The following is a 23,417-nucleotide window of genomic DNA, read 5'->3' as shown; positions in this document are numbered from 1 at the left end:
TTACAGGGTTCCAGGTCTCCTGGAAAGGGGACTGTTTTTTTGACACTTTTGTTTATTTAAGGTACTGGAACCCTGTTTCAGAGTCCAGTGTTTATGTGAGGTTTTGGAACTCTGTTTCAGAATCCAGGCAGTTTAGTGTATTTTTTTCTTTCTTTTTTTTTTCTGTCCGTTTGCTGGTGGTGGGCGGGGTTTAAGCAGTCACACCTGTCTTCGGTCTAGGTAATTGGGCCCGGGATCCGAATGGCCGTATGCCTGTTGTTCGTTAAAGCAATCGATTAAGCAACAGGTAAAACCACCATCCCCACACACAGGGAGAACCTGTCATGAAGATGTTCCATCTGCTCCCGGCTTGTTCCAGCCTTCCGTGTGTTTGCAACATCTTCTTCACACACACACACACACACACACACACACACACACACACACACACACACACACACACACACACACACTAACACAAATGAATGGTACCTTCATGGCTCTGACTTGCCGACTCATTTTTTGACGTCATTCTCTTTTATCTTTCTATTGTCAAGTATCTACTCCCTGAGTTATGAAAACGGTCGCTATCCTCTCATACTGTGGAAGACTATTGTCTCCCTACCAATGTCTCTCTCCCCATCAATTGTCACAACAAACATCATCCTGTAAGAAAATGATGAAATGGTTTTGGTTCCCATATGTAGGTGCTCCCCCTCGCTCAACCTCTTTCTAGCTCTACTCCCCCCCCCCATGCCAATCTTCCCCAGCTGAATGAAAAATGTGTCCAATATCCCAGGGACAGGGCAATAATGATTGGGAAAGCAATAGAGGTGAGGCAGACAGATAGTATCCAGTCAGTGATAGTGGTCTTTGCTTGGGTTAGCACTTGCGAAGTGGCAAGTTAAGAGTTTTTCTGCAAGGTTGTGGGTTTTCTTTGCAAGGTTGTGGTATTTGTTTCCATTGTTGGTGACTTGTGATTTTCACACCATGAGTCTCTCTTCAGGGCTTCAGCCTCCCGCCTTAGCTTTCACACCGTTGGCCTGTTTTCAGATGGTCAAGGAAAATGGTCTGCTCTGCTCTGAAATAGTCTGCTTTGAAGATAACAGCCTCATCTCCCAGATCTTGGATGATCCGAAGAAGTCGTAGCAGCAGCCTTAGTTTAGAGTTAAAGGAGCTTCGATACATTAGCAGTGCAAGCAGGGAGGCATGGGCTGTGGGGAAATGGTGAATGTAAGAGGCCATTAGCTCTGTGTGTGTGTGTGTGTGTGTGTGTGTGTGTGTGTGTGTGTGTGTGTGTGTGTGTGTGTGTGTGTGTGTGTGTGTGTGTGTGTGTGTGTGTGTGTGACAGAGTGAGAGTCAGAGCCCAATGATGGATGGAGTGTGCTGACGTGTGCAGCCCAGTGGACTATGAGACTGGACATGGCTGGTCTCTCCCTCCATCTCGCTCCAAGTTTTTCCTTCTTTCTCTCCAACCCCGTTCCTCTTTGCTTCACTTCCTCAGGGCCAAACATGCCTTTCTGACACTCTTTTTCTCTCCATCTCTCTATCTCTTGCGTGCTCTCTGTCATGCTCTCTGTCTCTCACTCTATTTCTCGGCTTTCTGCAGCTTTTTTGTCCTCTTTTCTATCTCTCTCAACCTGTCTCTCTCTAATCTCTCCAACGTTCTTCAAGTCTTGCCGAACTGTATGTTTTGTACTCTGAATACAGGTACATCACTCCTGTCACATTTTGTTCTAATTGCCAACCAAAACTCATTAAAGTGAATATTAATTGTTGCCATTGATACAAGTGCTTAAGCAGTGATTTCCATAAATTTGAAATATAATGAACAATATCAAAAACAAAATGCCCGAATCCGCTCTTATTGTGAGCAAATTAGACACACTCGTCATTAGTCACAATTCATCCCGACCAAACTGTTCACTGGTTCAACACGTTCTCAACATGAGTATCATGTTGCCTTATTGGTAGGTAAAAGTGAATTTCGTAGCTCCTGACATCTGGTGACTCGTCATTCAGTCTGCTCTCTTAAAAGATAGAAAAATAATGAAGCCTTGCGGAAACTCAAGTGTTTAGCGTCTTTTACTGGAAGTATGTGTTCGATCCACTATGTGATTATGTTTGAACGAGCAAAAGAAACGTTAAAAAAACGCTACATATTGGACAGCCCTGCCTGTTATCCTAGCCTGGTCTGGGTGTTCCACTGACGTCGGAATGAGTCATAGTTGGCACACGCGGACAAACTGTTGCTATTGCTCGGGGGCTTACACTGTAGCTGCTTTGATTGGATTTGATGTGTACCAGCTAGTTATAATACTGCAGTATACCCCAATGAAGTGTGTTGTTTGCCGAGTGTCGTCATATTACACTAGTCCACTTAACAACACAGACAACAGGAATTCAAAACGTTTCTTTGTAAATAGAACAGAATAATCGTATATTTTGATTGCATTCCATATTTGGGTTTCCTCTTTTTCTAATGATGTACAAAGGTCAAGTTGTTGGAAACTGCCTTCTTGACAGCTTAACAAAATACAAAAAGTTTTCGGGAGAATTTACTCCTAAGAAGTATATGCAAGTCTCATATTTTTTGTTAGTGCCACAAATGTCACATATTGTTGCTCCACCACAATTCCCATTTTTAGGCTACCCGTTGTTTTGGTTAATTTTTACATCTTCACCACTGTTTAAGTCAGGGCACTGTAAAACTCGTTCAAGCCAACCGTCACTGAGAAGGGAGTGTGTTGCCAGGCAACTATGAGAGCCCGGTGACAGGGTTCAGAACCTAGTTGTGTTTCTGCAGAATGAGTGCTTCATCGGTCTCTGTGCGCCACAAAATCCAACGACTGGCTTGGTCAAATTTTTTCTACTAGTTTGTCAAATCTATTCAGTGAAGAATTATAACCAAACTAATTTATTACAGTTTCCTGGTGACAAAATGTCAGGTTCTTTGCAAGTTTTCAACTGTATTCTTTATTTTGTTGGCTATTCTAATGTGCCAGTTTGATTATTATGTGATGATACTGCATTTATTATGATTAACTTATTGTTTTAATGCAATAATAAAATGTATCCAGATTTTTGTTTAATTTTCAAATAGCAGACCATGGAAAACATTTGACTGAGCCTCATCTGTAACAACCTGTATTCAGCCACATTTTGTTTGAGGCCAGATTTTCAACTTCTTAATAGCTTATGGTTCAAACAAATCAACATTTTATTTTTGTTGAAACAGTGTGGCTACAACAACGAAAAGAAAATACACACCCACAAACACTAAGCGTACAACTATATTTTGGGATGTTTTTTCATATTTATTCATGCAGCTTCTGCATAGCAATTCTGTTTATTGTTTTTTTTTAATTACTTTTAGCCTCCAGGTATTTCTCACATTAATTTAACTAGCAACAAGAAACATTTTTCTAACTTCGCCAATTTGTCAATATGATAATTCACAGAAAGTGACTGAGCAAATTGTGAAATGGCAATTGGTGGGACAACCGGAAAACCTTTTATTGGAGAACATTTAATCATATTTAGTTTTGAACCAACTTTTGTGGAGTTTATTGCAAACTTTCCATCTCTAAATTGATGTGCAGGCCACATTTGGTTCCTGGGCCAGAGGTTGGGCCTGCTCATAAAATAGAAACTAAAATGTAGCAGTTCTGCCTGCCACACGCCACCCAAGTGGTGTAGACACCAGTTTATTGTCGAGAGGAGGCTAGGTGGAATTATCCAGGAGCAGATGGAACATGTCATGGCAGGGCTCCTATCCCGAGTGTGTTTGTGGATGGGGTTTTTAAACCTGCTGCTGGTGAGCCCAACCAATGAGCAACTGGGATGCAGCCACCCTGACCCGATCACCTAGATCCCGGTCAGGTGTGGCTGCTCAAACCCATCCCATCCACACACCACACCACATAAAATTATGACATTAAATTAATCTTGAAAATAAAATGTGTGTGAAGAAATTGAAATGTGTCGGAAGCCCTTTAATGAGTGTATCATAATGAAATATTGTCTTTTGCGCTCCCCCAGGCTTGAGGAGGAAAAGGTCCAGGCGGCCGCTCTGGCCCGGGCTGAGGCCCAGTCGCAGGTCCAGGATCAGGTTTCGAGGATCCTTGCGGTGGAGCGAGTGTTGACCCAGGATACCCTGCAACAGGCCGTCCTGAGGGAGCGGGTGGCGGCAGAGGATGAGAGGGTCCGCGCTCAAATCTATGTAAGTCAGCAACAGGCAGCAGACAGATATGTCACGGTGAACGTGTCATGAATCATAATGCATGTGCATCAACTATATCCTACATGATATTGAATAATATGTTTAAGCTCATACACATGTAAACATGAGCTTGTCCTCAGAGACAACATCCACAAGAGCAATATGTACAACTTAATGTGATGACCGTAAAATGTGTTCACAGGGATGTTCTTCTGTTACCATGTCAACACACACGAGCAAACAGACACGCTCACAGAACATTACCTGTTCCTTGTAATCAACAAGTCATACCTGGGACTGTGACAAATGCCAGCCGTGCATGTGTGTGAGCCTGGCTGTGAGCAGTAATCCATAGAACCCCCTGTGTGCGCGTGCACACACACACACACACACACACACACACACACACACACACACACACACACACACGCGCGCACACTCTAGATGTAGCCCTCTGACCCCACTCTGGTAAAAGCCAGTTTTCACTTTGACTTCCAGGCCTCTGGAATGAGCTGTCACTACGGTAACTGCACAGTGAAGAGACCCCCGGGGGGGGGCGGGGGGGGGGGGGTCTGGGCTATTAAATACTGACATCAATGCACCCTCAGACACACACACCAACACTCATACACACGTACAATATGGAAGACATTTTTTGAAGCGTATATTAAGCAGTGCTTCTCAACTGTTCTCAGCTCCACATTTATTATGTAGACACTGAGTCACGACCTAAAAGTAATTTAAAGTTTGAACTAATGTCTTGTATTTCAAAAAATCAATAGTGTAGTAAACTAAAAACACTTTGGTGCATTGTTAAGGTCAGCTTTGATGTGGAAAACTTGTAGGAGTGTAGGAAATGAGGAATTGCTCAGATTCATTTTGATTCATTTGTTAATTTGACCTGGCTAAGAACTTTGTATGATGGTGTCAACCGTGGGATGTTCATGATATGAGGTCATGACTTTTCAAATGCCGCAGTTGTAAACAGCGTTTCAAAATATCAGCACAGAATCTAAAATTTGGTACAAAAGAATATTTATATAGATCTATGAAAAAAAAAAAAGATGTATATATTCACCTGCGGCCCACTATAAATAGAGCCGTAATCCAGTTGGATCAGGACCCACCAGTTGAGAACTACCGTCTCAAGCTATAGATTTAAAGAACCTTTCCAGGTAGAGTTCAAAATTCTGTCCTTTGATTTTGCTGTGCTCTGTGTATGTTGCCATGTATCTTGCCCTCCTCTGGAAAACTACCTTCATTTATGCAGCCTGTGATTTTATTTACTTTTAATTGCCCTTGTAAACATTGTTAGACAAGCATTCTTCACCACAAGCACAGAGCATTTTCTCTTTTTTTACAGAAAACATATTTTCCCCCGGAGTGCAGCCTCTGTTTACAAACCTGCGTTATTGATTATATAGCTCATTTCACACGCTCATCGCAGTAAAGGGAAAAAAATGAATCATTTTAGAGAGAAAAGGGAGAGGGTCGATGTGATTCCATGCCACGGGACAAGTGTATCAGGGATCTCTCGCTTGGAACGACGGTCAAATCGAAAGGGGAGACGGAGACAGGGAGGGCGGGAGGGTAGTGTGACGTGATCTGGCGGGTGAAGAAGAGAGGGAAGCGTGATGAGGAGAGGAGAGAGGGTGGCACAGGTATGTAAAACAGGGCTTCTGCATGTCCTTAAATAGTCTTTGAGCTTATTAGGAAATTCATGAGATTTTGATTGCAACATGAATATTTTGTTTAATTTTATTCATCCATATAGCTATTTTTGTCAAAATCAGTCGAGTTCTTCTGCATCTGAGTCAAAATTTACGATATTTGATCTGCAAACCATAAACCCTTAATACTTACCTTCATTCTTGCCCCGAGAGAAAAATTCAACAAAGTCCTTGTATTTTACCTGTCTGAATTCCTGTGGAAAAAAGTTATGTTTAGATGTATTCCAGTAGCTAATCACTTAGCTTGCTATCTGACCGAAAGGAAACCGCTTTAATAACAGTTCATAGAATTACATAGTTCATAACCTACCCTGGTTCTGCCTTATAATCACCTCTTTTGTATACCATATATATATATATATATATATATATATATATAGACAGCATTTACCTTTATACTTGCAATACTTAATTGAAAAGAAAGATGATCTGTCCAAAACGTTGTCATAAATGTAGTTAAAATGTTTCTGTGGCAGTTCTGCCTGCAACATGCTATCCGAGTGGCTTTTTCTCAGGGCCCTCTGACACACACTCAGGCGATGCGGTTGAAACGTACCAGTTTAGTGTAGAGAGTGGGCAAGATGGAACAAGCCCGGAGCAGATGGAAACGTGTCATGAAAAGGGCTGTGTGTGTGTGTGTGTGTGTGTGTGTGTGTGTGTGTGTGTGTGTGTGTGTGTGTGTGTGTGTGTGTGTGTGTGTGTGTGTGTGTGTGTGTGTGTGTGTGTGTGTGTGTGTGTGTGTGTGTGTGTGTGTGTGATATAATGTGTGCTCGTTGATTGCTCTGACGAACAACAGGCATACAGCCACTCTTGATCTCGGACTCAATTAACAACCACCACCCCCACACCACAGTGTCTTAAAATATCTTAACTTAATAACTATTAATTAATAACTTAATAACATCTTACTCTCTGATAGCTACAGACCCAGGTAAAACCCAGCAGGTATCCTTACAACGTCACACACATGTGGCAGATTATTACTCAATAATTGATTCTCACTGTTCTATGGAACAAAGCCTAGGCTTTTAGCCCCAAGGCGAACCTACAGCTATTGCAAGTCTTTAAAACAATGCATAAAAAAGCACTGCAGTGGCGTTGAAATTTGGCGCACAGAGCACACACGCACATACGTACATGTGATAGCTAATTTCTCACTCTTATGCAGTCAATCAATATATACTATCTATATCGCATCGGTTTGTGTTTGTCTCCGGTAGCCTCAGCACAGCCTTTTAAAGCACTTTTGGAGATATACTGCAGCAAAATAGTCATTGTCAAAATGTCTCATGACTTTCAAATGGATTGTGTGTCTGTGTGCACGCTTCTGTGATAATTTCCTTCCATGAGCATTCTTTTGGAGTGCCGAAGTTTTAATAGAATCCAAGGGGTTATCAGCGGAGGCGCAGCACTGTTCACAGTACTTGTGTAATTGTCAAGTCTGTCAGACGGTCTTATAAGTCTGCTGTTCTTTACAACTGGAAATGGACTTTTCCTTTTATAAAAGACATCCTCTTGCTCGAGACTTGCCCCAGCCATTGTAATTTCTCTCTGCCAAACTCCATTGGTGCAGGAGCCCACCCAAATTGGCTGAGACAGTTCTTTCTCTAGTTCCATCTTTGAAAATTAAAAAGTACATTGGTGGTTTTTGTGTGTGTTCCTTCCCGTATTTTCTATTGTCCTTTTTCGTGTGATTTCTTGTCTGGGTTTGCTGTTTAAGATGTTTTACTTTGGTTGCATTACAGTTGGACTGACTTCTGGGATAGATATTCAAAAAGGTATTATTTGGCCGTGGGTTTTTTTTCGCCGGTGTGTGGGCTCGTTTCAATCTATGTGATTGCTTTTCAACACTCCTCTCATTGAAACATAACGGTTGTCCGACAAATTACATTTACATTGTTGTAAACCACATAAGCCTTGGTAATTGGAAATTGAAATGGGTTTGGATTCCAGAGTCGATAAGTTGGCAAATGAGCTCTCGGGAGAGGTTGGGGTTTGCTGTACTAAGCACACAATCTGGAGGCTGATGGAGCTTTCAGAGGTGATTTGTTCACTCTTTTGTCCTTGTAAGTCCTGCACATGTTCACACCTTGTATTATGATTATGTGTGTGTGTATGTATGTATGTATATATATATATATATATATATATATATATATATATATATATTTTTTACATCTCCTTATGGAATGAAACAAGTGCATATAGAACGAGACCTACATAATGGGGACACTTTCTCCATGACTCTCTGACGACCCCTGCCTATAGTGATATAGTGATTGTTTAACTGAACCTCCGCGCTGCCCTGTGCAGCGGCCCGGGCCGTGGTGCCCTCTGCGGGGCGTGTGCTGCTGGCAGAGCCCGGAACCAGACTTTCTGTTAGAAAAAATCGGTGCCGGTCAACGTGTCCTGGAAGATTTCAATTTCATGGACAAATGGGAGACATTCCGGTCAATTATGTTTATTGAGCTTAAAAACAATTGATAAGCAGTCTATATAGAGAATGACATCATCAAGGCATGTAGATGTATAATATTTTATATTGAATATTCAAAATAAAATTAGTCCCGTCAGTAAAGGCCATTTTATAAAATAAATAAATAAAAATTACAAATATTACTACTTGAAATCAAATAATTTCTGTTCTTAAACAATAAGGATCAAGTGCAGCCGCTTTAATTTACATTTCACTAAAGTAAAATTTTGATCAAATCAAAATAAATATAGCAAGTAGGTCTTAATAAATAATATAATAAAGAAAAGTTTGTGGTGCTGTCCATCTTCGTCGGGATGTCCCATCAACATATTTTACACAATTTATATTTACCGTCTGCTTTGGGTCGGAACTTAAATATCCCCAAAAAATTCCAAACTATGGACGTATGTGTCCCAACGACACATCATTTTTCTGTTTCACCTCAGAGTTCTAGACGCTGCGGCTCCATCTCCGCTCCATGTGCGTGTCTACTTTGTTTATAAACGCAACCTGTCCATGAGGGATGGGGCAAGGCTTAGTTCTATATCGACAAACGTGATTGGTGAAGATGAAGATGAAGCTTTCAGATCAGCTTTTGATTGTCCAACCTGATTGGCTTCCCATTGCAAAGTTGGAACACCGCCAGGGCATTGGACAGACCAAAGGGCATGACTAGGTATTCGAAGTGGCCTAGTAGGGTGTTGAAGGCGGTCTTCCACTCGTCCCCCTTACAAATGGGAACCAAGTGTTATGGAGGTCAAGTTTTGTGAAATGTGTTGCCCCACGGAGTGGAACAACAACCGAGTCAATCAGGGGCAGGGGATACTTATTTTTGACCGTAATGTCATTAAGGCCCCGGACGTCTAATGGAGACGATGAGGGGTGGATGATCCTGGCAGTGAGGGCGTCCGTATATATGCCTCCATGGCCTCCCGCTCCGGCTGGGAGAGGTTATATAACCGGCTGCAGAGGAGAGGGGCGCCCGGCAGCAGATCAATAGCACAGACATAGGGGCGGTCTGGCGGTAAGGACAGTGCACGCTGTTTGCTAAAATCCTGACCCAGATCCCAATAGTGTTCCGGGACGGAGGACAGGTGTGGGGTCTCGGGGGAAACTGGAGGTGTGACTGATGAATGGGCAGAGGCGGAATGGAGACAGTGGCTGTGACAGTGGGTACTCCACGCGGTAATTCTACCTGTGGTCCAGTCTATGTGGGGGTTGTGGACTCAGGAGCCAGGGATAACCCAGCACCAGGGGGTTTTGACGTGAGTCGATGAGGTGGAAAACCAAAGCCTCCCGGTGGTCCCCACAGCAGCAGATCAAGGGGGGCCGTCTTGTGCTCTATCCAGGTCAGACGCATCCCAGTCAGACCCTTGACCCCCATTTGTACGGAGTGGGGAACGGGCACCAAGCCCAACTGGTGCTCCACTCCCTTATCCAGGAAATTCTCGTCTGCGCCGGAATCTATGAGGGCTGAGAGTTGACGAGACAGACCACCCCAGGAGAGGGTGGAAGAGAGCAACAGACGAGGGGTGGGGTTAGAAATTGTTCGGCTGGTACATACCTCCACTGAGTCGTACCAACCTACCGGACGTAGAGTGTATGTGGTCCTAAGATGTCCAGTCTGGCCGCAGTACAGGCAAGACCTAAGTACACCCAAGTTGCATGGGCTCCGACTCGGAACAGCTCGGGAGACTCTGGGGGTTTTTGGGGACTGCTGAAGCCAGAGACCAGGACGTAACCAACTAAGCAGGAAGTACAGACTGGGTCCGCACCCACCTCTTGCGCGGGTGCTCCGGAGCCGGTTTTCCAGCCGGGTCGCCAGGGTTATCAGCTGGTCCAGTTGAGCGGGTCGTCTCGCAGCGCTAACTCTCCTGCAGGTCGTCATTAAGGGCATACTGGAAAGTGTCCTGTAGTGCCCCGTCATTCCAGACGATCTCCGCGGCCATCTCTGAGTCTGGAACTCCACGACGAGTGCGGAGACGCTGCGGGGACCATGACGGAGGGAGAGGAGCCTCTATGCAGCTTCTTTTCCACAAACTGGGTGATCGAAGATTTTCCTCATCTCCCATGTAAAGACCTTGTAGGAGCATCTCTGGGGAATTCGACGTTCCCACACTGCTGAAACCCAGGCGAGAGCGGCCCCCCTCAGGGAGGCGATGAGGTAGGCGATGCTCGAGCCCTCGGTGAAGCAGAACAACAGCTGCTGCTCGAACACCACAGCGCACTGGACCATTTAAGCCTGGCATGTCTGGAAGTCGCCGTGATATGGCACTGGGGCCTGAACGTGGGGCTCCCGGTGGATGAGAGGAGTGCTGGGGGCCAGGTTGGGAAGCGGTGCTGGAGTAGCGGGGCGGGGCCCCACGGCTACTCACGGCCGGCGAAATGTTCCTGAGGTGGTCATCGAAGTCCTGGAGTGCTTGGTCGTGCTGACCCAGGAGGGCGCCCTGGGTCAGGACTGCACGGCGGAGCGCCAATGTGTCGGCTGTTTTCGTGGTGTTACGACCAGGGCTAGGAGGGACTCAAATGGACGACACAGAGGCAGCTGGCAGACGGGGTAAAAAAAAGGAGTTTTATTAAGAGTCATTGGCGTGACGACGGGAGAGACCCAATCAGGCTGGATTGGGCGGACGTGTCCTGGAAGGCGGGACTACAGGACAGCGCGAGGCGAGACAGGACAGGGACAGTGTGGATGAGGAGGGATCCAGGTTCCAGACGGGTGGACAGGGAGCCAGGCTCCATGAAGCAGGACAGTAACGGCTTGGATGTGGAAAGGAAGATAGGCAGGTTAGTATGGAGACTGAACAAACAAATTCTCAAATTTAGACGGAGCCATGAGAGATACCAACAGAGGTAAATTAGCTGACGATCAGGCGATGGGTGGATGGAAGACCGGGGAATAAATACTGCGGATTCTGATTGTTGATGGACCTCAGGTGTGTGGGGAGCTGCAGGAGGAATGTGTGTGTGTGTGTGTGTGTGTGTGTGTGTGTGTGTGTGTGTGTGTGTGTGTGTGTGTGTGTGTGTGTGTGTGTGTGTGTGTGTGTGTGTGTGTGTGTGTGGATATATATATTTAAATATATATATATATATATATATATATATATATTTAAATATATATATATATATATATATATATATATATATATATGATTTTAAATAGATGACAGTCATTGGTGATTTTTTGTTTTAAGGAAGACGGCAACTTGAAAATTGAAAAGGAGGGTATTGTTTCCTTGAGTCAAACACCTAAAACCCTGATCATTTCTGGCCATAGTGTAGGTTCTGTCATTATGGGACCATTTATTGCTGTAGAGTTGAACCTCAGTGAAGTGAAGGTGAGCCAGCTCCAACCTCGCTCTTTGTGCCCATCCATATTGCAGTAACGCTAATCTAAGGCTGGGCTAGTTGTTGTGCTTCCCTCTTAGAGCCCATATTGATTGGTCCCCTCATCGAGATGCTGGTCACGATTGGCAGCGAGACCCCATACATCCTCTGCTGTACATCCCACACAATGGGAGAAATGCTGTGAGCGCTCACTTATAATGGCCACAGCCACCGCAGCATTAGCCGCACCAATTACACACTCGCACACATGCACACACACTCACACTCACACAATGATCTGGGAGAATTGCCCCCAAACGCGGTGTCATGTACGTCAATGCTGTATTTGCCATTTCTATCGGTTATACGGTCGTGTAATGGCAAAGAGAGTGTTGAGGAGTACAGTTTTGTGCCTACTTAGACACAAACACGGAATATGTTTTTGACTGTTTTTGACAGTTTGTGTGGACAAAAGTCTGGACCAATCAATGTGCATAATGGTCTTCTGGTGTTTAAATATAGTTTAAATATCCCTGAAGAACAAGCAAGTCAGAATTACGATCATTCCTGGATGATGGAGTGTATTTTTTCTGGGGTTTTGTAAAACGCAGCGCGAGTTTCAGTTTTCCGAGTTTCCTTTAAACGCAGCCCCGGCTCAAGTTGTGTGTCTAGATGTCGTTCTCGCAAGTCGCTGGAGGGGAGTGATGAGGGGAATGATCATGATGATGATGCCACAAAGCAGCCCGCTCCTGAAACTAACTAACGTTTTTTCACTAATTTGTTCTCCAAATGTGGATCGATATTGTTCGAACTTGAATGACGAGATGTCTGAAACATCCCGGTTCTAACGAGACCTCAACCATGCCTGTGCATAATGCCGTTGTTGTGTTTCAGATACTTCCTTTTTATTCTCTACGAAAAACACAGAGGATAAAAAAAGGACATTAATGCTGAGCAATAACCGAGCAATAACAAAAGGAAACCATGCCTTATAATAATAAAAAATATTACTATAGGCTACCAACAGTAAACTGCTCATGTACTGTGTGTACAGTATTTAATTAAATTTAAAAAGTGTGCCCAAAACCTGACTCACCCCACATATTGTGTGATTGTTTTAGCTCCTAACTTCTGGCTATGTTTGCATACATCTGTAAACCAACTGTACAAATATCGTACATGTAGCTGCAGTCAATCAATCTTAAGTGGGACATTTTTGTCAGTTTGGTCACTGTAGTTCTTATCATTGGAAGCCTGCGGAACTGCAAATTGTCCTTTGGAATGTGAATATGATGCAAGCAAAATCAAATTTTTGAGAACCAAAGTGAGTCGCTTAATGCTGGAAAGAGGGTTTTAATCTCCCTTCGTCTTCGCTTCTCTCTCCTCGCTCTCTCTCTCTCTCTCTCTCCCTCTACCCCTCACTGGTTTGCGTCCACCTACCGTAGGCCTGTCCAATACAAGCTGCTGCCTCCTGTGTCAGGTTGACTGGCAGCGGGGAGCTCGCCAGATAGTCTACCAGTAATTGAAACTTCACAGCAGCGCGGCCAGGGGTGTGTTGTCCTTGTCAACGCTGTTGGGTTCCTGGGGTTCTGCCGTCTGGGGAACGTGTTCCGTGTCAGAGCTCACCCATGTCCTGCCACTCAAGGGGGACCTACGCCAACGGGAAGGCTAGTGCAAGCGGGTGGTGGGTGATTTAGTTTGTTTATAATATTTTTATAATTGTGATGTTTGCTGGCAGTTAAATCCAGCCTTCACAAAACCAGTTCAGTGTAAACTACCTGTGATTTATTTTACTTCATTAGTATTTCTCATTTTGTGTCTTGGGAAAGTGGTTTGCAATAACTGCAACAATAGACAGATTAAATTCCTAAAATGTAATAAAAAAGAAAACCAACCAGAAGGTAAAAGGTACAGAGTTGGTGTCGAAGCGCCCAGTCCAAAGACCCAACACATATTTTGTCGAATGCCCTATTGTCCTGCCCCCAACATGCTTGGTAACTTAGTTAGGACAGACCCCCTTCATCTACTCCTCTTTAGTAGTGTCTAGTGGAGTCTTCATTGATTCAGTAGACAATCAAGTATAGACACGATGTTTTTATGGTCAATAGGGCCTTGTCAAGGAGTTGCTGAATGAAGTAATTACACAAAAGTACATCACTAATTAGATAAAAGGTAAATTAGAATTTACTGCTTAATTACCCAACAACATCGATTAGAAAACATGTGGAAAAAAAAAAAAGCTTGACGCAAACCAGCCAAGATCTTCAGTGAACTCCATATGTTAAGGTTTGGTTTGTTGGAGTATGAAAGAGAGACATAAATAAAATATATATTATGTCTCTTTTTCACAAATGCATCTCATTGACGGTTTATATCCATATACCTGTGGCTCTTTGTTCTGATTTCGCAGAACCCCTCTATCCCTTCTTTTGCTTTACGACGACCCACCCCCAAACCGTCCTCGTGGCCTATCAATCACCAGCCACATCATTTCACTCTCAACACTGGCTCCAACCCTGAGGCAGACATTTCAATCAAACCCTGGGTCATCAATCTTTTGTTTGCTCCAAACACTGGCCTGGGCGAGCCCCGGTCGGCCCCCCTTGTGGCGACGATTTTGTCTCCTGGTGGCGATTGGTTCAACTCACCCAGAGACCCTCGCATCCTCCATGACAAGGCTTTTGACAATTTTCTTTTCCAGGGGAAGAGAGATTTGAGCTGGATAAAATTGAGGCGAGGAAAAGGCTGTCGAGTCACGTCGTGTCATCTAAGGTCGGCAGTAGCTTTTGTTTGTGATGGAGGTCGTCGCGTTGCCAGCTACTGCGGATGTTCTCTTGGTGGACGATCCCGTTTCGTTAAGGGGCGTTGGCAAGCCCCGGCTGCATACGGCAGCACGGCTCCCTTTCCCGCGGCCGCCAAGCTGCCTGGAATTGGCCGAATTTGCGCCCCCGCAGCACTGATTGGATCTGACTCGGGGAAGGGAGCTGTCTTAATGTTCGCCGCACAGGCTCGTACGCTGACCAGGAGCCAGGGAGCGGAACGCCATTCCTCCTGTGCCCAAAATTGTCATAATCATCACCATCATCATTGGTATTTATTCTTGACACTTGTCGCCAGCGAGCCTTTTTGTTCAAGCTTATGATAAAAACTCTCGCCATGTTGGCAAACCACCGCCAGAAAGACTCCATCTCCCTCCCTAAACCCCTAGACTCCCACACTTCCTTTTTATTAATTTTTTTATTATTTTTTTGCTTTTGTGTTTGCATACCAAAATCTGTTTAAGTGCGCCTAAAGTGGATGTTAAGCTGTATTCGTGGGGCTAAGCTGTATTCTTGACAGAATTTTCTTCAGTCCTCTAGTTGGCTGACTTTGACATTAAATAAATGTTTGTTCGTACGGAGCCAAAGCCTTTTTAAAAATAAAAAAAAATCTTGCAGTTGGCCGTTACATCTGTTCAAGATGAAACCTTTTCTTTAAATGATCAGCCCCACACTTTATATTTGCGTGCTTTTTCTTTCAATCCTTCACACATACAGGCAAGCACATACGCACGCCTGGAGTGACTTTTTGTTTTCCCATCCACGCACACACACACACACACACACACACACACACACACATACATCCACACACACACACACACACACACATACACACGTACCAAGCTCATCCTCTCAGCGCTTCTGGAGAAAATAACTACTGGCTCTGTCCTTAAACTGTGTTCTGTTTGATGCTCGGGCAGCTTGAAAATGACTTGGTTAGAGCTTAACGTTTTTAAGGCAACAACTCCACACACCCCATCTTCCCTCCACCCCTTTGAAAAATTGCGGTCTCCAGTCTGTCCTGCCTCTTTTGGAGAATCTTGTGTACTTCAAATACAAGCTGTCGCGTTTTAGATACAGGCGACTGGGCATAGCTGATAATGGACCAACAATTTAATTTTTCAGGTATTAAAGGCCACTCGCTGGGATTTGAATTGCCGCTCGTTGGTGGTATTTAAAAAAAAAAAAAAATAGAATAAAAAAGCAGTTGGTTCAATTTTCTCTCATCGTATTTTCTCTCTCCATGCGTGACATGAAGGGAGGAAGGGGGCTTGCTCTGTCTCTTAGTTTTGAATGAGATAAAGAGACAGTGGGACACTATGATTTGAATAAATTTGCTCAGACCGTTTGGCCTAGATTGGCTCCTATCTTTGAGCCCAATCCCCCGGGCTGTTGTGTGGACTTACCTCGTCAGGCACGGCGGAACATCCCGATTCAAAGAAGATGTCAGTCTTGCAGGGCTTGTTTCCTTTCGTTTTTTTTTTTTTTTGTTTTGTTTTTTTAACTAGAGAATTATTTGAACACTTACAAGATTCCACCCAAGTGGGAGCGACTGCATAAATGGATAGGAGAAGAATTGATCGTGGGATCATTAAATAAAGAAGTAGTCAGTATCATTGGACAATTAGCAGCAAATGGGAAGGAACTAAAGGAATAAAGCTGTAGAAATTACACCGATGCCAAATGTAACTCCTGCACCACAAGGCTATCATTCTACCAGAGGGGTCTTGCTATACCCCTATATAATAATAATAATAATAATAATGATGATGATAATATAAGCGGGGTAGTTCAGGGGCCGGCGCTTGAGCGCGAATTGACAGGCCTAGGGATGAGGGGCTTCCTAAACAGGCAGTCCGGTGCGACTGCCTGTTTTGAGAGCTTCACATGATGACTTTTACGGTCATGACTTATCATGACCGTAAAAGTCACTCAAGCAGGCAGTCTGCTTTCCTACTTTTATTTCAGGCCAGCACATTTATAGAAACTGAGAAGGATGTAAAGTAGCCTAACAACAAAAATCAAATGTTATTTATTGTTGTTTATTCCAATTCCTTATTTCCTAACCTTGAATGCAAATCACTATTTGAATGACGTTGTTAAAACTCTGCAATGCTTAATTATCAATGGAAACGAAACTTTCCAGTTCCTTCGTGGCCACACGCTTGGCCACACTCAATTAAAGTTCACACAGACCTTTATATCCTGTATAATATGCAAATGTCAAACTCATTGAAGGCATCATGCTTCTTATGTGTGAGCTGAGTATCAGTGAGTGCTTGTTTATTTTTGGAAAGTCCTTTTTAAAAGGTTTAATTAAATACATTTGACTGCTGTGAGATGTCTAGGTACGGCCATGTGTCGTACACTCCTTTTCCGGGATTTGTCTTTCTTAATTTTATTTTGTTATCTCCCAACCTTTCTCTGAAGATTTTTTTTCTCTTGTCTTTTTGGGTTTCTGTCCAGTCCTGTACTCGCTGCCCGGGCTGTGATGCCCACACACCGTTCCAGTATTTGGGTTATGGAAGGTCGGCCTCTAATTGGCAGGGTCTGCGGTTGGCACACGGCACCGGGGCCTCAACCCGTCAGCTAATTGGCACAGCGGGCTGCCAACGCCCGGTCCAGGATATGGCACTGCTTCGATTGATGGATGGAGGCAGGTGTCAGGAAAGCTGCTTTCTGACAGAGAACGTGTAAAGTCAATTTACTACCTCAAAAGCAAAGGCTGGTCTCCGTCTGTGAGTGTGTACGTGTGCTTTCTCTGAGGTCTTTGTACCGCTGAGCCCAGTCCAAATGTCCATGTTCTCTTTCATGGAATATGGTCAGATAAGATAAGAAAATGATTGGTTAATCCAAACCTTTTCAGTTGCTCTAAATTTTGGCTCGCTAATGAACGAACAATTTTGAAAAGGGTTATGGTCTGCGATACCTCTCTGTTTTACCCACTATACTGAATATTTATCTGAAAATTAAAAGTAAAAAGTAGTTTATTAACGGGTTTGTTTGCAAAGTGTGGTTTCCTCAAGGTTAGAATTCAATTATACTGTGTTGAATTATCCAACTCAATTATAATGTGAATAACTTGAACTTTTGACTCAATATTCTCAATATCTATTCTCAATATTCCTGTTGTAGTTGGTGGTGAGCACTTTTAGTTCATCACCTTCTCATTTTTCCATTCCACACGCCCCTTCTCCTCCGATGTTTGCCCGGATATAAGTAGGCAGATTTTGGAGTGGAAGAAAAGGGTTGAGGTAACAAGCAATCCTCCGAGGCGCCTGCACAGTGCGGTAGACACTTTGTCATATGTAATGTACAGCGAGAGAGTCCTGTTGTTCTGAGTTCTGAGTGTACTGTTGTGTACCGTTCTTCTCCCTCTGCCTCTCTCTTCCTCTCTCTTGCTCTCTCTGCCTTTATTCGTTTTTCAGACAGGAGAATATATTAATTAGGTTGTATAGACGTAAACAGTCTGGGCTTTGCCAATTCACGACCCAAGATTCGAGGGGTTTATTTGTCAATGGCCACAAAGGGGTGAAAGGAGAGATTTTGATTGAACCAGGGGCTGACTTGAAACATGGAGAAGGAGCGATGAAACAACAAGAGTTAAAGTTGAGTGGTAAATTGAAGAGGCAAAGGGAGATGAGCAAGAACAGAACAATTTCAGGGGGAGTGGAGAAAAGGCACAAAGGGGGAAATATGGATTTCAAGTCACTTTTCACAGAAAGTTGTCAATTTCTGTTTGAAGGATAAACAAATCAAAATGGTGCACGAGGAAAAACAGTGCCTGTTTTTATTGATAGCCAAGCAGCGGCGAAATCATGCACTGAGTTCTGATAGGCGCTCAGACCCCGGGCGTTATGACATTCAGCGTGGAAATTACCATTTCAGGACTTTCAAATCAAGTGGAGGGAAATAAAAAAAGGGTCACAGAATTTGTGGTCAGGCATTCTAATATCTGGCAGCGGTGACAAACACTGAACAGGAGGTCGGGCGAGGGCGGAGGTTTATATTGTGTCGATGTGGTCAGCGGGAGCACAGGTTGCCCTGAGCCAGTTTTGGCGGCCTTGATGGACAGGAGCCAAAGGCAAACCGAGACCACCTCCCGACTTCCTTCAAGGCCCGTAAGACCCCCCACGGACGAAGGAGATGAATATGCATCATTCAACCTGAACACGAGCCCATCTAAGCAGGCGTAGGCAAGCATACACAGAAGCACGGATGGAGCCACACACACACACACACACACACACACACACACACACACACACACACACACACACACACACACACACACACACACACACACACACACACAGCAGTGCTCAAACATATGGGACGAGGGCGGTAGCATGCGGTCCTGTGTCAGCCGCACACTGATCCTGAGGACTTTGCCTTTGTGTCCTCTTTGTCTTTCCCTGTCTCTTTCTATTGTCCTCCACCCTCCACGCAGGTCACCCCTCACCGGAGTGTTCTGCAACGTCTCTCTCTTTCTCCCCCTCCCTTGCTCTCCCCTTCATTCCCTCAGTCCCCAGGGGCTGCGGTCCTTAGACGGCAGTGCGCCTCTCTCCCCTCTCAGGTCGTTCATCGTGTGCTCTGCAGTTAAGTGGAGGAATGTCCTGCCTTGGCGCTGTCTGCCTAAAGGTGTGCTGCATTTTCCATGGTCAACGTCCACCATCTGGTCCTCCTGACATAGTGTTCACGTTGTTCACGTTGCCCACTGCTGTTGAAGAAGGAAACTTTTCATAGCTTGTGCTCTTCATGTGATTCTTAGTGATTCATTTGAAGTCAGTCAAGTTTTTTTTGTTTTTTTTCATTTTGCGACCCATTACTGACCATGTATTGGTGCAAATAAGCTGTGCTGCAGCTCTTCATCTGTTTAAATTTGTTCACTTCTGAGATTTGGTCCATTAAGTTAACATTATCCAACGCGTTTGTGACTTGCGATTTCATGCTTATTTACCTTTTATGAGATGCATGTGATTGCAGCGAAGCAGACTAGTTTGCCATAGCAACACAGGACCCATGGAGCCAAGAGAGTTGCAAATACTTTTCTTGAATATCCTGCCCTTCAAATGCAGGACTCGCATCTAACAGGTTGTGCTGGAGAAACAGCTTCTAGACTTGGTTATTTGCTGCATAATTTTCTGCCAGTTCGGTCAATAAAGGCATTTGGATGCACAGCAGTAGTCAAGAGTGATTGGACCCTGTTGTGTCCTCTTTTGATGACTTACTGTATGTGATCGTCTTTCCTGACAGAGCACTTTGTATTGCCATGGAATGTTTTCCTTTACATTGTTACATGGCGCACTGACTTGCTGGAACACGGCATGTTTGAATATCAGCTTTCCTTAGCTCTCAATTCAGATCTGATGTCGGTCAGAATTGAATGCCACAATTGAAGGAGCCCTGTACCCTGGCACCAACCTAAAAATTTAGAGCCAATGCTTTGATCAGGGCCATTGGCAGCAGTATCTAACCTTAATGTGCATGTCTTTGCGCCGGCGCTCCGGTATTACATTTCACTGCATATATGTATGGAAGTATGTATATGTATGTGACAAATAAAAAAAAAAAAAAATCTTGAATCTTTAGGGTGGGAGGACACAGGGCACCCTGAGGAAACCCACATGAACATGGGGAGAATATGCAAACTCCACAAAGAAAGGCCCCAGGCCTCCGAATAGCATATGAGAATTAAACAGAACTTCAAATATTTTGGTGGCATTAAATGACAAACATTCAATGGAATTTAGCAAGAGGAATTATCAAATATTTGATTATTGAATCCAAGTTACGAGCTAATAAATCCCGAGTTGAGAATACTCACTAACATTTCGAATGCATATCTTGCCACAAGTGCGAAAGTTTTACAATCAACCAAATTCTCTGGTTAAGTCTGATATCCTATTTAGCGTTGGCAACCTCACCTTTTAGGGTTACCAGTAGGGTTACCATTGATATGCCAGCAGACTTCCAGCCGTTTTTAATTTTAGAGCAGTGTACCAACTTCCTCACCTCCCCAAAAATGTGACTGCCGGTAGGCCGATGCAAGATCAGAAGAACTGTGATTGGTCCAAATGGATTGCTTCGTATTATATGCGTTTCCCGTTACGGGTGTTTTGTACAGAATCAATAATGTAAGTCTTGCTCTGAAGATTGGACGACAGTTGGTCAGCTGTTACGGATGTGGGCAAGAAAGCTAAAAAGGGACAAACACTATAGCTGTATTAGAAGGCATCGATGGCATTTCTGTGCAGAAAGATGTGAGAAGTGTGATCTGATACTTCTGTGGTCGGTGCGGTTGCATGACTGCAGATCGGCCTGTGTAGGACCTCCTATGAAAATCGGCCAATATCTGATTTTTGTGTAAACAAACTCAAAACAAAAATAGGCCTGTGTTCAATCAAGGACAATCGGATTTGGGCCACTTTTGGGTGTCGGCAAAGTGTGTCACTCGAGCCTTCTTTGTACTTTGTTCACACTTCTTTATTCAGACATTCTTTTGTACTCTTTCCTTGACTTTACTAGGTGTGTTGATGCCCATGCATTGTTGCTCCGTTTGCATGCACCAACACGAATACTTGGATACGTGTTGTATATCAGTCCGATGGCCTTCAATCCTTCATGGCCTTTACTTTAAGTTCAGGAGGCTGAGTTGACATTGGCAGCTAAAAATGTGTTTGATTTTTTTTCCCCCCCCTCAACATTTATTCACAATGTTGCCGTGTTACTCAGACACTCAGTGTCAGTGTTGGTTCCAGGTGCCCCCTCCCTGCCATCTTGCCTGTGACTCCCAAGCCACCCCCAACACACTCACGCACGCACTCACTCATGCACGCACGCACGCACGCACACACACAAACGCACGCACACTCACATCTCGGTAATGAACTCACTGCTCTTCATCTTTGGTTTTCCGCCGAACCAGTGTGTTGGACATGACAGATGACCCGGGACCTCCAGAGGTTCGCTCCCCAGGGCTCTAGATAAAGGCAACTCCCAACACAAGGATGATCAATCAATCAGTTTGCACCGCGGGCTGCTGATCAGCCAATTAATCAGTCTCTGAGTCGGCAGATGTTGTTGTCCCTCGGAGTCTTAGGAGAGGGGGAAGTTGTCTTGTATTGTCCCATTTTAGGGATTTGTTGCCGTTACCCACTCTCGTACTCTGTGTTCCCCCACCTCCAGAATATTCCTCATCTGAACACTGTTTTATCAGTCGAGTCACCACATCTGAAGAAATGAGAATGAATTGAGGTTTCAAGGCACTTGATTTCATTTCGACTCATCTGAACCGTCACACATGGAGCGGCTGTAAAAGAGATGTAAATCCATGTTTCCCTGGGTTGGTGTATCGATTTTAATGTGTGTCAGGTGCATGCAGCAGATGCTAATGACACCCCCCCAAACACACACACGCACGCACGCACGCAGGCACACACACACACACACACACACTCCCACCACCATGTCTCCCACCATTATTAAGGCCAGCTGGTTTAGATCAAGCCCCCTGTTCACCTTACTTACCAGTCAATGAGCTGCAGATGCCACAAGGACACTTCATATTAATGTGCCCTTAAACAACGAGTGGTTAACGCATAAACACAAATGGGTGCACTCTCATCCCCTACCGCCCACCTACTGCTCCACCTCTTTGGCCCTTGTCCTGAACAGGTCACTGCCATGACGCCCACCGGGTCATCCTGCTATTACTCAGCGGCCTAAAAGATCCCAAGAGAACCTGCCTGAGTCTTCGGCCTTTCTAAACGGGCCAAAATGACAGTCGTTGCCATCGGTGTCTCAAACAGGCTTCTCTTGCAACTTGGCCTCGAACAAATTAAATTTAATTAGCTATCGAGTATAAACATTCTGTGGCATTCAATTCTATACACTGTGGCGTAGGCCACCTGACGAATCTACTGAAACTGAAGAGAAAAAGTGATTGAATTTGCTGAGGGGGGTGTGTGTGTGTGTGTGTGTGTGTGTGTGTGTGTGTGTGTGTGTGTGTGTGTGTGTGTGTGTGTGTGTGTGTGTGTGTGTGTGTCCTACTGCCGTCACTCAAGGGTAAGCCCATTAACTGACCACAGTATATGTGACACTGTTACATTGCCTATAACCCTGCCAGCCTCCCATGGAGACTAATAGCCAGCAATGAACCTAAATGTTACGGCCTCTCCTTTAAAACCCCATGATGCTAATTACCTAGCCTAAGTGAATGGAATTTGAGTGCTTTCCCTACCAGGACCAATGTTTTATTAGTGACTCTCAGTAAAATGTATAACGCCACTGCCAGTAAGGTGTTTGGATGTATTGTTTCACAGTCCCTCACTTAGATTTGATCAGCCGGTGACCTGTTAAAGATAGCGCTAGATAGCACGGCGTAATGGCTTGAGAGGCTGTTACAGGGTGTGACAGGTTCAGTATTGTAAGCCTGTGAGTCTGCCTGTAAGACAATTTTGAGTTTTGAGTTTGACCATTAAGGTGTGTCTCGTAGGAGTGATTAAACACCTCTTCGAAATAGTGTCCATTTGCCGGATTGTTTTTTCCCCCCCATGTCGATAAGAAAAGTCCTTCCCCCGACAGTCTTTTCAGCCATATTCCATCCAGATATTGAGTGTTTTCTCTCTTTCTCTCTCTCTCTCTCTCTCTCTCATTTTCATCTCATCTACCTCCCCCTCTATTCCTCCCACAGCCCTGCTTCCCTCCATCCCACTCACCTCCATCCATCTCACCTCCCACACACCACCTACACCTCACCCGTGCCAATTAACACCGGAGCACGGTCACTTGGGCCAACCTTTGACCCCCCCCTCCCTGCCTGTCGGAGCAGAGTGGACCGGGGGCCTCTGGGGTTCACT

The 23,417-nt window shown here is 44.5% G+C and overlaps 1 protein-coding gene across 2 annotated transcripts in view; it reads left to right on the top strand.

Annotated features, from left to right (window-relative positions):
- Positions 1 to 23,417, top strand: part of chchd3a (coiled-coil-helix-coiled-coil-helix domain containing 3a) — a 92,219-nt gene that overhangs the window by 27,702 nt on the left and 41,100 nt on the right. For both annotated transcript variants that reach the window (XM_080022079.1, XM_080022078.1), the window contains exon 5: positions 4,021 to 4,201. In XM_080022079.1, the coding sequence (XP_079878205.1) occupies positions 4,021 to 4,201 (181 nt within the window). The remainder of the gene's footprint in view (positions 1 to 4,020; positions 4,202 to 23,417) is intronic.

Source organism: Zeus faber (genome assembly GCF_960531495.2).
Source record: "Zeus faber genome assembly, chromosome: 21".
Lineage (NCBI taxonomy): Eukaryota > Metazoa > Chordata > Actinopteri > Zeiformes > Zeidae > Zeus > Zeus faber.
The sequence above is the reverse complement of the archived record's forward strand: the minus strand, read 5'-3'. Positions and strand labels throughout refer to the sequence as shown.